Below are 17,460 nucleotides of genomic sequence, written 5' to 3' on the forward strand. Positions count from 1 at the left end.
CCATCCCTTGTTTGAAAATCTCCTCTTGCTTACTCCCTGATGTTGGCAATACCACTCAGTGCCCGTTTTCCTCCTCATCATTTCTGATGATCATCTCTGATGATCCTTCTCAGGCTCCTTGGATGATTTATCTCCCCCCGGAAACTTGCATTCATTTAAGAAGTATTTACAGAATGCTTGTGACACATCAATCGGCAAAACAAACATCTCTGCAGCAGGATGCTTACATTCTAGGGACCCACCTTCTTCTTAAAGACTGGTGCTTCCCAAGAGAGCCTCTTCTCTTTGCAACATGTACATTCTCCTAGATAACCTCATTGACTCTCTACATCTGGGTCTTCCATGCAGGTGGCTTAACAAAGTGAGATCTTTGTCTGGGCCTGATCTCCCTCTGCAGCGTTAATCCAATATTTTCACCCACTCACCAGACATTTCTGCCTGGATATTCCTCAGTCCACATCCCCGTATTCCAAACTGAATCAAGCATATTCTTTTCCCTTTAGTCCCTATTTTGCTTAGTAGCTGCAAGCTCTATCTAGTGGCTCAATCTAATTCATTCTACAGTTCAGCTTCAGTTCCCCTCCCTCTCATTCCTCTCTCCCCCTTGATCTCATCCCTCTCAATTTGATCACCAATTTCTATTGATTCCATCTTGTAAATGAACCCCTAACCTCTCGTCCATTTTCGCCGCTGCTCAGGCCTGCAACGTCTCTCGCTTGGGGCGCTGCAGTGACTTTCTAGGTGGTGTCTACCCACGTGAGTCCAATGACCACTAGCACTTTGCTAAAATGCTGATCTGGGTCCTTTCTTGGGTGAGGTCTTCTGTTCAGGACAGTTTTGATTCCTCAGCATGACATATAGGAATCTTTACAGCCCAGCTCTCTGGCTTCCTGTGCCGGTACCCACACCATGCTAAAGCTACACATTCCACAAACTCACCCCGTTCTTTCATGCCTTTGCCCTTTGCACATTCCAGAAATTCCTGGAATGTTCCCCAAATGTCTTTTCCTTTATTCTGCTGGCAAAATCAAACTCATTTTTCAAGGCCATATTCAAAAGGTATGAGCACAATGATTCCCCCAAATCCTCTTTTCTCCCATAGAGATTCTGCATCACTTCCTTTGTGTTCTCTTACATCTTGTGTGCCCAAGTATACGTTTACTTATCAATCACTTCCCCTGAGCTCAGGTACAGAAATTGTTTCAGTCATCCATATACCTCTGGAGCCTGGCACATAGTAGGATGCAATAAATGTTCGCAGGATAAATGAATGAGTCGGCCACCACACAGGCCTTATTTTTATGATGCTGGGGACTAATGGCTTCCCAGATCAACAATCCTCTGATCCTGCTGAATTCTATGACTTTACATAAAATGGATGCCAATATTTTAACAAATTGCATCATATATTTAGGATTTAGGTCAATAAACTTGCAGACTCTCCAAGGAAAATGGTTTATATTGACAGATCCAACTGAATCTAGAAGCATAAGAACAAATAAGTAGAAAACCACTATAATAAATGGCCAGCTCAGAAAAACTAATGTAATGAATCTGCAAAGGTTATCGTCTCTTCATTCGTTAGAAAACAGCATCAAATCAACAAGTGTGTGTGTGTGTGTGTGTGTGTGTGTGTGTGTATACACACACGCACAGCTTATTTCCCCTTCCCTACAGGGTCTGTCTCTTTCTCTCTCTCTCCACACATACACATACACACACATATATGTGTAAAACCAGTTGAAAATAAGAGTCTATTCACTGGGACATGATACTATAATCCAGGACTTCCCCAGAACTTTAGGGTTCCCTCTTGAGAACAACCATCAGAAAAAGGATGGCATCACAGGAGGAAATATTCTCAGCTTATAAACCCCTTTATTTCTAGAACACTCACTCCAGGAATTTGAATGAGACTAGAATTGAGCTTCCCAGGCAAAAATGTAGAGATCAGAGTACAGGTTAAAAGTACAACAATGGATTGGGAATAGTATTTGCAACATATATAACAGAAAGGAAAGCATAGTATCCATGATATAGAAAGAATTCTCATGAATCCCTAAGATAAACACCACAACATAAAAAATCAAATAAAGGCTGTCAAGAAGCAATTAATAGACAAGGCAAGAAATGGAAAAGGCCAATGCACATCTAATAATATATACAGCCTCACTAGTAATCAGAAAAATGCAAATTGAATTAATGACCATCTGACTATTAAGAAGAGATAATATCCATTGCTGGTTAAGTGTAAGGATAAATAGGTACTCACACTCACTGTTGGTGGAATTTGTAAATTTTATAGGCATTTTGAAGGCTCAAATTGTAGTGTCCATCAGTTTCAAATGTATAAATCCTTTGACCCAATAATTCCGCAAGGAATTTATTCCTATGCTATACCCAAACCAGTGCATAATAATATATATTAACAACAAGGATGATGGCAGCATCATTTATAATAAAAATTGGAAACAACTCAAAAATCCAGCCATGATAGAATTGCTTAAAGTATGGTCTACCCCTACTTGTGTATCATATTATATACCATGGGAATTCTATGAATAAAGTTGGAAAGAATGAAGTAGATTTCCATGAATAGACGTGGAAATAGCTCTAAGATAGACTGGTAAGGGGAACAAAAGAAAGTTGCAGAATAATATGCATAATACAATACCATTTTTTATTTAAAAAACTGTATATGTCTAGAAGGATATGTAACAATATGCATTATTTTGCAATTTTAAACAATATAGATAAACAGAAAGAAAGCACAGTAGATTAGACATTCATGCACATTAAAGAAGGTACAAGAAGTAAGCAGTTACCAGAGATCAGAAGAGGTGGGAAGTCAGGATTTATAGTAGCAAGAGCTGGGGAACCCCAGAGTTCAAGGCAGGTGTAGACCAGGAATCCAGGACAGACAGGAACCTCATGAGAAGAAACAAGCAACCAGAATCCTGCAAAGTGAACTTGACAGATACTAATGCAAGTTCTCTGGGAACTTCTCATACCTCACTCTCCACTCTCCTAGCAGCAACCCATCCCCAAGGCTGCAGGGCTCGCCAATGGCCACGGGGCAATTAATTTACTGCACCTAGTTTCAAGGGGTAGGGATAAGGTTAGGTAATATGCAAAGCCAGATACACACACACACACACACACACACACACACACACACACACACACACCTTGATTATACAGTTACTATCTCCAGATTATAAGGGAAATGGCTACACAAGTTCTACTGGCCTTATAGAGAATGTTACAAACAAGCAAGTCATTCATATACAGCAACTTCAAAATACTACTCTATTTGCTATTCTTTGAGTCTAACCCCAAGGGGTTATTGTACCTGAGAGTAAGAAGAGAAAACACCTCAGAACCTGAGACATAATGTAGATTTCTTTAGCTACTGTCTAATTCCTCAAATACTACTCCTAATTCTACCTTCGGGGCGCTGCCCCAGTATATCAGAAATGTACCCTTGATGCTCAGATGACTGCACTCCATCTAATTCCGCAAAAGCACATGGCTTCTGTGTTAATAAACACATGAGCCTCTTTCCTTATTTTTTTCTCATTTTCTCATATCTCTCTATTCTGGAAGAAAGCTTATAAAAGGAAAAAGCAGTGGTAATTTAATGTTATCTTTGATCTCCTAGCCTTGTGCTTTACTACAATTTTACTATAATTTGGCTTGAGGGACTTCTGTTATAGCATAATACATGATGTAGTGAGATTATTTCTGGCATTTAAATAACTAACTCTTTTTGGATAGAATCTAAGAGGGACCTTCCCTTACTGAATTCTGTTCTAAAGTAAGTACAAAAAGTTCAAGTTATGTACAGCAAATGCATAAAAGGATGTATAAAATAATAATGCAAAGTACAGTTACATAGCGATTGACAGTTTATAGGTATTGTTAATTACACTATGTCTTTGATCCTCCTAATAGCCCCCATGAGATGAGCAGAGTAAATAGTCCTATTCAACTTTTTGAATGTCATTTTTCTTATCTGTGAAATAGAGATCTGTGATGAGTCACATCATGGGTTTGGTGAGAAAGCCAGCTGACACCAGGGTCCAGCAGGACACACAGCACCCCTCCCCCGACAACAAGAAAACTCCCTGAATCAAGACAGAACCTCTCCAGCGCAGCAACCTCTGCACCGTCTGGGGGCATCAGTAAAACCTCCCATAACAGCCTGTAATGGGAAAATATGGCAGGTGTCTAAGTCCTCAAACTGACCCTTATCTACTGTGAGACTCTGAGGCATTGCCTCTTAGCCTCTATAAACTGGGCTTCATGCTACTTACTGAAGACCGAAAGATTAACTAGTTAATCCTTGTAAATCTCCTGGGAATTGAAAAGTGCTAAAATAAATAAATAAATAAATAAATAAATAAATAAATTAGTAGCCAGAGATTTTGATTTATCTGTCATAGGAAGGTAATATTTTCTAGTCTTACGAGAAACTCAGTACAGAGTTCTTTTCTGGGATAATATAAGGGTAAAATTCAAGGAAACCTTCAGGATTAACACAAGAGGAAAAGAAAACCAAAGAGAAATATATCATTCCTGAGACAACGTCATAAGAATCAGTATTGCTGGGCTTACTCATCACAGCGAATTAATAAGAATTGAACGTGTACTGGGCACAGAGGCTTGAACTGCTCTTAGCTGCTCTTAGCTTAATGAAAGATTCATTGAATTTTTTTAGTGAATTAAATTTTGGTCCATGACAAAGACAGAGCTTCTAAAGGTATGCCAAAATAGGATGAAAAATTAATAATATTAGAGAAATAGGAATGCATCCTGATTCTACTGACACTTTAACTGGGCTTAGAATTAGTGAAGTTGATTCAAATTCTCTCGAGAAAGCAACGTGTTCTGAAATATCTGATATTTGGTCAGATAAGATTGAGATAAAATTCAATCCCAATTCACATGATCACAGTTGGATAAATCTAAGAAAACACAACAGGTCAAACCAGAGTGTGGAAACGAGGGGGAAAAGGCAGGCTATGGGAATCTCTGGGCCTCAGGAGAACTGTTTCAGGGTTTTGCTAAAGGCCAAGTCTGCGGTTTATTTCAAAAGAAAGTACTGCAATGTCAGAATTCCTCTGAATAATTGAAAGCATAAAATTAAATAATCTCAGGTTTGAAAACTTGCCACAATATATTTTCAAATCTCTCTTTTAAAAAATGAAAGTAAACTTGGTGAACCAGGAGACAGCAAAAGAAAAATGGTCTGTCTTATTATTTCTATACACTGACCAACAAACTGAAATCTCTGAAGCAATATTTAGGTCTTATAACATAACTTACAAGACAAAAAAAAAAAGAAGAAGAAGAATCAAAGAGAGGGAGAGAGGGAGGGAAAATTATTTCAGAAACCTTTCAGGTACTCATCCTTGTGAAAACTGTTGCAACAAATCTGATAAAACCTTAAGCAATACTTCAACTGCTGTTCATTCCATTATATAGAATACAGTACAGAAAACTCTTCTGAAAGCAAATTCTCCTAACAGCACTTAATAAAAATCTTCAGTGAGCCAGGAAATAGGGAAGAGAGTATAACTGAGAAGAAAACATTTTCCTAATCCACTGATTCATTTCTTGAGACTGTGAACTAGATAAAATGTTTCTGGAACATTCTTTAAAATCTGGCCCAGATCTGGTTCCAAGTGTTGAAAAGTCGAACAGATAAGTCCCAGGTCATAATCTCGAGATACTGGCAGTTTGGTGGTCAGGCAAATCCTGTACAAGTTGAGGATGATACAAGGCGGCTCCGTGTGGCTGGAGCCCTGGATATGTCAGGGGTAAAAAGACAGAGAAGTGAGAAGGCTGGAGCAGTGGTCTGGGACCAATGTTTACAATGAGTAAATGCCAAGCTAAGAAATTTGAATTGTATTCACTAAAGATGGAGGAGAGTGACTGAATGACACCAGAGATCTTTGCATTGGAAGGAAAATGGTAACAAACAGGCCAGGAAAGGCAGGCAGAGATGAGCCCAGAGGCAGAAAGGGGGAGAGGTGAGGTTTAAAGGAAAAGCAAAACTGTAATCCCAAGTGAAACTATACTAGTGAGAGTGAAACGAGATGAATTTTCATCCAATTTGAATAGACAGAGGCAGACTTAAGTAAAGGGTGGAGAAATATGTAAGGAACACTGTCCTTCTGCATTGAAAGATCCTAGGACATAATAATTTCAAGCACAAGACTGAACAGGTTTTCAGGAGCTGATTTTTTCTTGTCACGTGAAGACTGAGGTGACTGTGAGAAGCCCAGTGAAGACCGTCATCAGCAAAGTGAAGAAGAGTCATCTGGTGATGGATTTCCAGGAGAGAGTCTAGTAGACACACAGGAGAGAAGAAAGAAAGAGCAGGAGGGCATTTAGAGGGCAGGGGGGAGGGAGGGAGCTGGGGAAGAAACCAAGTTGGGGCCTTCAGAAACACAGGATGAGAATTAGCAGAACTCAGTGTCAGGGCAAAATAAAGAGGAGCAGATTTAAAGAAAGGATTGCACTGAGCAAGGGTCCAGTGCTGCAGAGAGGTTAAGGCAGGTGAAGATTAAAGCAGCGTCACTGGTGTTGACCATTATGATTTCCTTGCAGGAGTAAAGGTGAAGCCAAGCCACAAGCTGCCGCAGAGTGAATGTGTTCTGGGGATCAGGGCACCTCATAGAGTGTATTCCTTGGCAGTAAATGCATGGAGACTGAATAGCAATGTGAAGGAAAAGGATTTTGGTTTTGTTTGTCTGGTGTTTTGTTCTTTTTTTTCTTATGTATAAATAATATTAAAGAACACTTGGAGCTTAGTAAAAGAAACCAGAGAGAGGATAAAAAGTCACAATAGAAAAGAGAAGACAGTCAATGGGGAGTAAAGGACAAAATATCAAGGAATCCTTCACAATTAAATTCTAGTTTATTGAAACAAGGTGTCTAGTGTGGCTGTGGTCTGGACATACACACACCACCTGCCTCTGGAAAGCTCTGGATCTTCCATTTACTAAGAATTACAGGAAAGGGGGAAAGCCTTGCATTCTGATCCTCGGTGCAAATGCAGTTCATATTTTAGACTTGAGAGAGAGAAGGAATGTGATGACAGACAGAACTGAAGTCAGAGCTGAGGTGGAGACTGACTCATTCTAGAGACCAGGACACCACTTACATTTCCAAAGTATTTGTCCAGCATCTCCACATAACGATGCACAATCTCTAGTGTCAAGAGCTCATTGTCCTGATTTTCTACTGCACAGCAAAAATATAAACTAGCATACCTTGAAAAGAAAAGAAGATAACGTAAAATATAATGGCACATTACACAACCTGAAGATGGTTTTTTCCATGAATATGCAGTTACCACTTCCTCTCCGGGGATTCTCCTGTCCACATCCAAGAGGGAAATCATTATTCATCATATCTAATATCCTCCCAAAATGTAAAATAGAATATATAAAAAATATGGTGGGGATTGGGTTACTTCTGTTAATTATGTGAAAGGTCCTCAAAACTTTACCTTGAGGAGCTGTGATCAGGGGACAGAGTCCTTTGACCCATGGCAATCAGGGTGCCCATTCATGCCCCGCCCTGGATTGTGAATTGTCCTTTCTAAACTCCAGAGCCCTGACCAAGGGGTCCAGGGGCCCACATGCCCACCCTCTTACTTCATACTGTACTGCAGTGTGTCTCCCATCCTCAGCTTATCAAGTCCTCCCCTCCCATGTGTGTTTCTTCTGCCTAAAATACTCCTCCTCCCCCCATACATGTGGCTCACTCCTACTTCTCCTGTAGCTCTGAGCTTGGATGTCCTTTCCCCCAGGAAATCTCTGTCCTCTCTGACTGCACTGGACGCCCCTGCTATGCATTCCTGTGCCTTCCTCACAGAGCATCCAGAGCTCTTTCTTTTTCTTTATAAATTTATTTTATTTATTTATTTATTTTTGGCAGCGTTGGGTCTTCGTTGCTGCACGCGGGCTTTCTCTAGTTGTGGTGAGCGGGGGATACTTTCCGTTGCGGTGCACGGGCTTCTCACTGAAGTGGCTTCTCTTGTTGCGGAGCACGGGCTCTAGGCATGTGGGCTTCAGTAGTTGTGGCGCGTGGGCTCAGTAGTTGTGGCTCGTGGGCTCTAGAGCGCAGGCTCAGTAGTTGTGGTGCATGGGCTCAGTTGCTCTGCAGCATGTGGGATCTTCCTGGACCATGGATCGAACCCATGTCCCCTGCATTGGCAGGCGGATTCTTAACCACGGCGCCACCAGGGAAGCCCGCATCCAGAGCGCTTCATTCCTTATTTCATGGCCTGTCTCTCCCCCACTAAATCAGTGGCTTCCCAAAGGCAGGTACTGAGTCTGAGTTGTTCACCGTTGTTTACTCAGTAGTTATAGATATCTGTTGAGAGAATTGCTGAAGCCTATTCTTCATGTAATGGTTTAAATCACAATTGAACCCCAAGTTGTAGAAACCAGGCAGAGAGTAGGGACAAGCCTTTTGTCGGCAAGTATTTCTGGGACTCTGTCTTTCTATCCCTGGGATGCTTATCACTATAAGGGGCCTTTGCTGACATCTCCCACGATGCTACGAAAAGTTTTGACCCTGGGCCCAGCAAGAGAAGCTTGCTCCAGGCACTTCCTGGTAATTTACTCCATTGAATACAGCCTTTGATGTTACCTCTGTCTTTCCCCTTCCAGTTTTATAAACACACCTTGTGGGAGCAAACACATCCCTTTCTAATGTATGTTTTCCCTCTGAAAGTTGCAGTATGATGTTGGATGCAGGGTCAGATCGGCTGTGTTCTGGTCCCGGTTTAGGCATCAGTTATCTGGGTCTTTATGAGCAAAATGGCTTTACCTCTCAGGGCCTCAGTTTCCTCACCTAGAAATTGAGGTCCCTTTCTAGTATGGTCTTGCCATGGCAAGCAGGTACAGTAAAGAGAGGATATACAGTCTTTAAAGTCAGAAAAATCTGGATTTGAATCCTGACTCTGCTGATTACCACTCAATTACTGTGACTGGGAACTAATTACTTAAACTCTCTGCGGCTTCAGTTTCCTCATCTGCAACGTGAATAATAAAGAGCTGCCCATCTCTCTATCATGTTAACCTTTTTTCTATAGCATTTGTTACTAACTGAAACTGTTTTGTTTGCTTAACAGATGAATAAGTTCCAAGAGAGCAGGAATGTTCTGTGTCTTGTTTGCTACTGTATGCACAGTCATTAGAACAGTGCTGGAAATATAACAGATGCTCATAATTTCTTGAATGCATGTGTGCATTATCAACACATAAATTAAGTATCTAGAATAAGTATCTAGAATCCATCCTGGCACATGGAAAGCCTTTCAATAAATGAGAGTTCTCTTCTATTTAGTTTACTGGTACAAACATTTGGGCTCCAGCCTTCAAAGATTTCAGCAAATGATAGAATTGGTGTTGCAATCTAAAATGCTCAGGACTAAACAAACCAAATAGTAATAAGAAATTCAGTTCTCATAACATTACTCACACCTTTTATAAACAAGTTTTAGCTCCTTCCAATCAACAAAACTGCTTGTCCTCTGACCACGAGAGAGAATAATCTGAACGATTTCCCGGGTGATCTTTTTCCTTTCCTTGTCAGAGAGAGTAGTGTACCATTTCTGCAGCCGTAATTTCCCTTGTCGACTGAAGAGCAATATGAAATGAATCTAGAACAAATAAAGGAGAGAAAAAAAACAGAATTTGGTCAGCCAAATCATTCTACCATAGATATTAAAATACAGCAGCAGGGTTTACAAAGGATTATTCTGAACAGAGGAAAAAAATAATTACCAGCATGAAAACTATCCCATCTGACAATTACATTTAACCGAAAAAGAACAAAGAAATGTATACACCACAAACATAGCTTATTTATACTATAGGAGAGAGATAAGTTTTCTTTTATGAGTCACAGACTCATAGTGAGAAAAAATATATCAAGGCAGAATAGAACTCTTTTGAGAAAATATTAAATTCTTCCTTCACAAGCCAAAAAAAAAGTTAAAAACAGTAGAAGGGTTTACTTTAAAAATTATACTCTTGTTTCATATCACAAGTATAGAAACCAAATGATAATATAGACATAAAGAAGAGAAGTAAGGGAAGGAAATAAGGATGAAGCAAGGGGGAAAAGTGAGAAAACTAGAAGGGGACCATATTCTAATTTTTTAATAAAAATTATATATATATTTAAGGTGTACAGCATGATGATTTGGTATACATATCCATGGTGAAGTGATTACTATAGTCAAGCTAATTAACATATTATCTCCTCACACAGTTCTCAGTTTTTGTGTATGATGACAGCACCTGAAATATACTCTCTTAGCAAATTGCCTGTATTCAATATAGTATCATAAACTATAGTCAGCATGCTGTACACCAGATCTCTAGATTTATTCATCTTACATAACTGCAACTTTGTTCCCATTGACCAGCATCTCTCCATTTCTCCCACCTCCCCATCCCTTGTAACCACTGTTCTACTCTCTGCTTCTGTGAGTTTGATGTTTTTAGATTCCACATATAAGTAAGATCATGTAGTATCTGTCTTTTTGTGCCTGTCATATTTCATTTAGCATGATGTCTTCTAGGTTCATCCACATTGTTACAAATTTCCTTCTTTTTAAGGCTGAATAATATTCCATTGTATGTGTATGTACATATGTATACACATACACACAGCATACTTTCTTTATCCATTCATCTGTCAATGGACACTTAGGTTGGTTACATGTCTTAGCTATTGTGAATAACACTGCAATGAACATGGGAGTGCAGATATCTCTTTGAGAAACTGATTTCATTTCCTTTGGAAATATACCCAGAAGTAAGATTTCCCTTGGAAATATACCCAAAAGTACTATCATATGGTATTGCTATTTTTTAATTGTTTGAGGGACCTCCATACTATTTTCCATAATGGCTATCCCAATTTACATTCCCACAAACAGTGTGCAAGGGTTCCCTTTTCTTCACACCTTCACCAACACTTCTTATCTCCTATCTTTTTGATAATAACCATTCTAACAGGTATAAGATGATGTCTCATTGTGGTTTTGATTGGCATTTCCCTGATGATTAGTGATATTGAGCATATTTTCATATACCTGTTGGCCATCGGTATGTCTTCTTTGGAGATATGTCTATTCAGGTCTTTTGCCCATTTTTTTAAAATTGGATAATTTGTTTTCTTGCTATTGACTTGTTTGAATTCCTTATACATTTTGGGTATTAACCCCTTAACAGATGTATGGTTGCAAAAATTTTCTTCTATTCCATAAGTTGTCCCTTTACTTTGTTGTCTCCTTTGCTGTGCAGAGGCTTTTTAGTTTGATGCAATCCCATTTGTCTATTTTTGCTTTTGTTGCTTGTGCTTCTAGAGTCGTATCCAAAATATCATTGCCCAGATCAACGTCAATGTCAATATCAATGTCAAGAAGCATTTTCCGTAGGTTTTCTTCTAATAGTTTTACAGTTTCAGGCCTTACATTTAAGTCTTTAATCATTCTAAGTTGATTTTTGTATGTGAAGTGAGATAATGGTCCAATTTCATTCTTCTGTGTGTGGATGTTAGTTTTCCCAACACCATTTATTAAAGAGACTGTCCTTGTCCCATTGGGCGTTCTTGGCACCTTTCTCAAAGTTCAAACTAAGTCTCAAATGTAAGCTCTTTACTCCACTTTGTGGGTTACTTGGCTGAGAGTTTTAGAATCTACCATCTCAAGATACAGTTTGGCATCACAATAAATGTTTACAATATAAATAGTATGTTGACCACATTAGGAAGAAACCTGATTTTATTTTCAATTAAGTTTCAAAGTATGTATTTGAAATTCCTATTTCAATGAATTTTGAAAGCTTTACATGAATAGAAGACGCTGTAGAAATTTACCGTGGAGCCTGGGAGGTACGGAAGATTTGTTTTTCAGAAATTGTCAGATGGTCCGATCTTTATTTTATGAGATTAAGTTTTCTCAATCCACGGTATGAGAAGATCAAGTTTAGAATCATAATTTATTCTGTTGCGTGTTTGTTTTGTTTTTAAAAAAATAACTTTCATTATTGAGGTTAATTGTGTCATGGAGGGAACAATATATACTAGGAGCCAAAATAATTAAAATTTTAAAACTTTCTACAAATAAAATATTCAACTCTTTTTATTAAAGAGATTTGGCTCTGAATGTCACAGCACAAATCTTACAAACTCAGTCGGTGGATAATATCCAAAGACCAACAGAAAACAAGTTCTCTCCTCACAGCATCCCCTCCCCCAACCTACAGAATTTGAGGTCTTCTTTTTTTTTTTTTTTTAAACATCTTTATTGAAGTATAATTGCCTTACAATGGTGTGTTAGCTTCTGCTTTATAACAAAGTGAATCAGTTATACATATACAATATGTTCCCATATCTCTTCCCTCTTGCATCTCCCTCCCTCCCAACCTCCCTATCCCACCCCTCTAGGTGGTCACAAAACACCGAGCTGATCTCCCTGTGCTATGCGGCTGCTTCCCACTAGCTATCTATTTTACATTTGGTAGTGTATATATGTCCATGACACTCTCTCACCCTGTCACATCTCACCCCACCCCCTCCCCATATCCTCAAGTCCATTCTCTAGTAGGTCTGTGTCTTTATTCCCATCTTGCCACTAGGTTCTTCATGGCCTTTTTTTTTTTTTCCTTAGATTCCGTATATATGTGTTAGCATACAGTATTTGTTTTTCTCTTTCTGACTTACTTCACTCTGTATGACAGACTCTAACTCCATCCACCTCATTACAAATACCTCCATTTCATTTCTTTTTATGGCTGAGTAATATTCCATTGTATATATGTGCCACATCTTCTTTATCCATTCATCTGTCGATGGACATTTAGGTTGCTTCCATGTCCTGGCTATTGTAAATAGAGCTGCAATGAACATTTTGGTACATGACTCTTTTTGAACTATGGTTTTCTCAGGGTATATGCCCAGTAGTGGGATTGCTGGGTCGTATGGTAGTTCTATTTGTAGTTTTTTAAGGAACCTCCATACTGTTCTCCATAGTGGCTGTATCAATTTACATTCCCACCAACAGTGCAAGAGTGTTCCCTTTCCTCCACACCCTCTCCAGCATTTATTGTTTCTAGATTTTTTGATGATGGCCATTCTGACCGGTGTGAGATGATATCTCATTGTAGTTTTGATTTGCATTTCTCTAATGATTAATGATGTTGAGCATTCTTTCATGTGTCTGTTGAGGTCTTCTTAATAAACTCTATTCTTTCTTAGAAAGGAAACATCTGTTAATAAGGACTTGAAAACCAAGACATGGCCAGTGAAAAGAAAGCAAGTTAAAAAGCCCTGCTCGGGCTTCCCTGGTGGCGCAGGGGTTGAGAATCTGCCTGCCAATGCAGGGGACACGGGTTCGAGCCCTGGTCTGGGAAGATCCCACATGCCGCGGAGCAACTGGGCCCGTGAGCCACAATTACTGAGCCTGCGCGTCTGGAGCCTGTGCTCCGCAACAAGAGAGGCCGCGATAGTGAGGGGCCCGCGCACCGCGATGAAGAGTGGCCCCCACTCGCCTCAAGTAGAGAAAGCCCTCTCACAGAAACGAAGACCCAACACAGCCATAAATAAATAAATAAATAAATAAATAAATAAATAAATAAATAAATAAATAAATAAATAAATAAATAAATAAATAAATGATGTTCATGAAATATTAAAAAAAAAAAAAAAGCCCTGCTCAACTAGCAGCTTTAAGAAAAATCACCCTCCGTCTGGAATTTTAAGCATCTGCTTAGAACAGAGCATTTTCTTAAATACACGTTTCACTATCAGCACAGGTATAGATAATTCAATAATGAAACACAGCTGCCGCTTTCTAAGAATCACATTGAGAAAGGTATTTTTTGCTTCCAAGAAGAGTTCATCATAAAAGTGACATTCTAAAAGTACACAATTGGGGGCTTCCCTGGTGGCGCAGTGGTTGAGAATCTGCCTGCTAATGCAGGGGACACGGGTTCGAGCCCTGGTCTGGGAAGATCCCACATGCCGCAGAGCAACTAGGCCCGTGAGCCACAATTACTGAGCCTGCGCGTCTGGAGCCTGTGCCCCGCAACAAGAGAGGCCGCGATAGTGAGAGGCCCGCGCACCGCGATGAAGAGCGGTCCCCGCACCGCGATGAAGAGTGGCCCCCACTTGCCGCAACTAGAAGAAGCCCTCGCACGAACCGAAGACCCAGCACAGCCAAAAATAAATAAATAAATAAAAGTACACAATTGAATGGGAATAGAATAATAAAACCTCAGGATCTTGAGAACAAGGTTCAGCTTTGGATTATCACTGGTGGCTAAGACTCTTCAATCCTATTTCTAGTGACTGGTCAGACCTTTGCTAGAGAAATGAAATCCACACATTTTCTTGGTGTTTACTTTGCATTTCCTGTCAGAAAATTTTCTTCTTCAGATCTAACCTAAATCTTTTCTGTTACAATTTAAACCGATTTTCCCTGATTTTATCCACAGAGCATATTAAAAGACAATATATCACTACCCTTGAAATAATAATGAACTCTTCAAATACTTGAAGACAGACTTTAAAGTGTACCTGGAGTCCTTTCCTTCCGGAAGAAACTACCCTGGTTTCATGTCTTCTTCTTATTGGTTCTATTATCAGATTTCAAAACCATCATTGTTACAATTCCTCCAGGATTACTTCATAGATAAATGTCGCTTTTAATTTAAGGAGCTCAGATCAAGGAGCTCCAGTGAGTGGCTGGAACTATTGCTGAGTTTAATTATGGATTACTTTCTATTTCGTCTATTGCAACTTTCTCTCAAGATCAAGTGCCTGCCTTCTTAAACCACTCAACAAGGTAGACAATAAACAAATAACTCTTTTTCATTCTAACAATGAATTCAAAGAGAAAGGATGATCAGGAACGTAATACACACATCCATAAAGCGATTTAAAATATAAAAATGTGTTTCAAATTCAAAAGAAGTAACAAATAGGTTCAAGTTTATCCAATAATTGCATTGCATAAGACAGTGTTGACAGATTTCATCCTCTCAAGTTCTGCTCTGAGGGAGAAGTAGTGTCGCTCGCTCTCCAGAGTTAACAGTGTAGCATGAGAAAACTGGTGGAATGAATTGCAGTGATTCACAGGAGTTCATCACCTCGAGCAATTAATTGTATCCAATTTATCAGTTTAGTCATTCAAGGCATATTTGGATAATATGTTTCAAGAGGTTAATCAAATACCATTTTTAATTAGCATTAGCTTGAGAGTATGAGAAAAAGGCAATTGGGAGGGTTTGGGTTTTTTTCCAATATTTACAAAGAGCCAACTTCAACTCAAGTTGATGTCATAAACAAACTTCAACTGACTTCAGAACACCCAGGTATTTTGTTTCAATAATAGTGCTGGCAAGAAAGGAATAATGGAGAGGCTGATTGGTAATCCTCTTCTGGGAAACACCAACTCCAGAAACAACCATAACATCCAACGAAGTGTGATAAGCAAGGCTGACTTCTTACATTTGGCCCAAATGCTCTGGCCTTAGGTAAGGCATCTGATTTCACTGAGATCTCCCCTCCCTCATTCAAGGTTAACCTGAGACAATCGCAGAGGAAATAATCACATAGGCAGCTGAATTAATTGTATTTTACAGACCTTAGGGCACAGATCATTTATTCACTCAACGCACATTTACTGAGGGCCTACTCTGTGCACTATGAACCTACAACGTAAAACTTGGTTCTTTACCTTGAAGTGCTTTTAATCATGATAAAGAATACAAAAAAAAAAAAAAAAAAAACCCAAAGTAAACATATTGAATTAAACCACAGGGCTTTATCTCCTCTACCTCCCAAAATGTCACTAAAATGACAATAGTAGAAGTTTCTTAAATGCATTAACCCTCAAAGACTAGGAGAATGACAGAGGATGTGATAGCAGCCAAGAGATTTCAACAAATCTTTGGAAGATGGAAGGAGACAGAAGAGTGATAACTAACTTAGCAAAATAAGGAAAATCGTAGCTTAAGAGGCAGATTACAAAGACAAACCAGCCAACTCTCCCAGAGAAAGCCTGAGGGCAGCACTTGTGGGTGCCATGGCTCCACAAAGTTCTAAAAACAGGGACACCGGCTAAAGGTCTACCTACAGAGTGGCTGGCATGGACCACCCGTGGCATTTCCAGGGGATTACAGCTAAGTGAGGACACTCACGCATGTGTACACACATAGCACACATGCACATACAGACACTCCTCAGTAAGTTCCCAGCTGCTTTATTCAAGGGCACAGAAATTTAGTGGAGGTCATGCAGTTGAAGCACCTCTTAGCTCGGCTTCCTCTGACCCCCAGTCAGTAATGGATAGCAAGAAGCTGCCAATGATGATCGAAACAAGGCACGGTTTACTCAGCCTGAGAAGCTCACATCTGTGCAATGCCGTATTTCTTCTCTACTTACGGCTCTCAGAGACCTTACACAAGCAATCTATGCCCGTAAGAAGAAATATTTAGAGACACCTGCAACCCTCCTGGATCTTAAACGTAATTCAGAGCCTGCAAAGCTATATGTGTATCTTCACTAAGAGAGAAACATGTCCCTGCACCTCTACCACCAACTCTGTTGTATAAAAAACCCATCTCCTAATCAGGAAATGGAATGATTCCTCCCTGGAGACACTAACTGGCAGAGAAAAGACCTCTAGGTACTAACAATGGAGATTTCCAGGCCACCTGACTATGCCCTCAGAACTGCCTATTGGCATCTTAGCACCCACTTTTAAATATGAGCAGAGGCCAAGGATTACCAGACATTTGAGAATAGTCTCTAATGTCAAAGAAAGAGACTGAGAAAAACAAATAGAAAAAAAAAGTAAGCACTGGATACAGTAAGAAAGCATGGAGCAGGACAAACTGTTACACACACACACACATGAACATGAATATGTTCAGAGAGTTCAAAGAAGATGGAGTTCCTATATCAATAAAACAAAAAGCATTCTACTGGGGAAAAAAGAAAAAAAAACTCTTGCAAATTAAAAAGTATGGTAACCAAAATAAAGTCAGAGGACTCTCCAACAGATCAGAACAAACAGAAAAAGATGGAAAATTAGAGGAAAAAATAAAACTATTAAGGGGTCAACCCAGAAGGTGCAAAATCCAGAGAGCTACAACAGAGATAATGGAGAGGAAGAAAATCTCAAAGAAAGAATTCAAAAAATGTCCTAGGTCTAACAAGATGAGACTTTAGATTAGAAGGCTCATCACGTGCCCAGCACAATGAATTTTAAAAGTACATTGCATGAAACTTCAGAACAGTTATGATAAGGAGAGCAGCCTAAGAGATTCCAGGAGGACAAAAAGTTCACACTCAATGGATCAGCAATCAAAAGAGCATCAGGGGACTACCCTGGTGGTGCAGTGGTTAAGACTCCACTCTCCC

General features: G+C 39.5%; 1 protein-coding gene across 4 annotated transcripts in view; it reads right to left on the reverse strand.

Annotated features, from left to right (window-relative positions):
• Positions 1-17,460, reverse strand: part of AP1S3 (adaptor related protein complex 1 subunit sigma 3) — a 62,453-nt gene that overhangs the window by 12,361 nt on the left and 32,632 nt on the right. For all 4 annotated transcript variants that reach the window (XR_005020726.1, XR_005020724.1, XR_005020725.1 and 1 more), the window contains exons 2-3: positions 9,504-9,682; positions 7,172-7,280 (exon numbers count right to left, since the gene is read on the reverse strand). Coding sequence is in view for 1 of the 4 variants with exons in the window: in XM_036859081.1 (XP_036714976.1) it covers positions 7,172-7,280; positions 9,504-9,682 (288 nt within the window). In the remaining 3 variants the exon portion in view is untranslated. The remainder of the gene's footprint in view (positions 1-7,171; positions 7,281-9,503; positions 9,683-17,460) is intronic.

This window comes from Balaenoptera musculus, chromosome 7, assembly GCF_009873245.2.
Source record: "Balaenoptera musculus isolate JJ_BM4_2016_0621 chromosome 7, mBalMus1.pri.v3, whole genome shotgun sequence".
Lineage (NCBI taxonomy): Eukaryota > Metazoa > Chordata > Mammalia > Artiodactyla > Balaenopteridae > Balaenoptera > Balaenoptera musculus.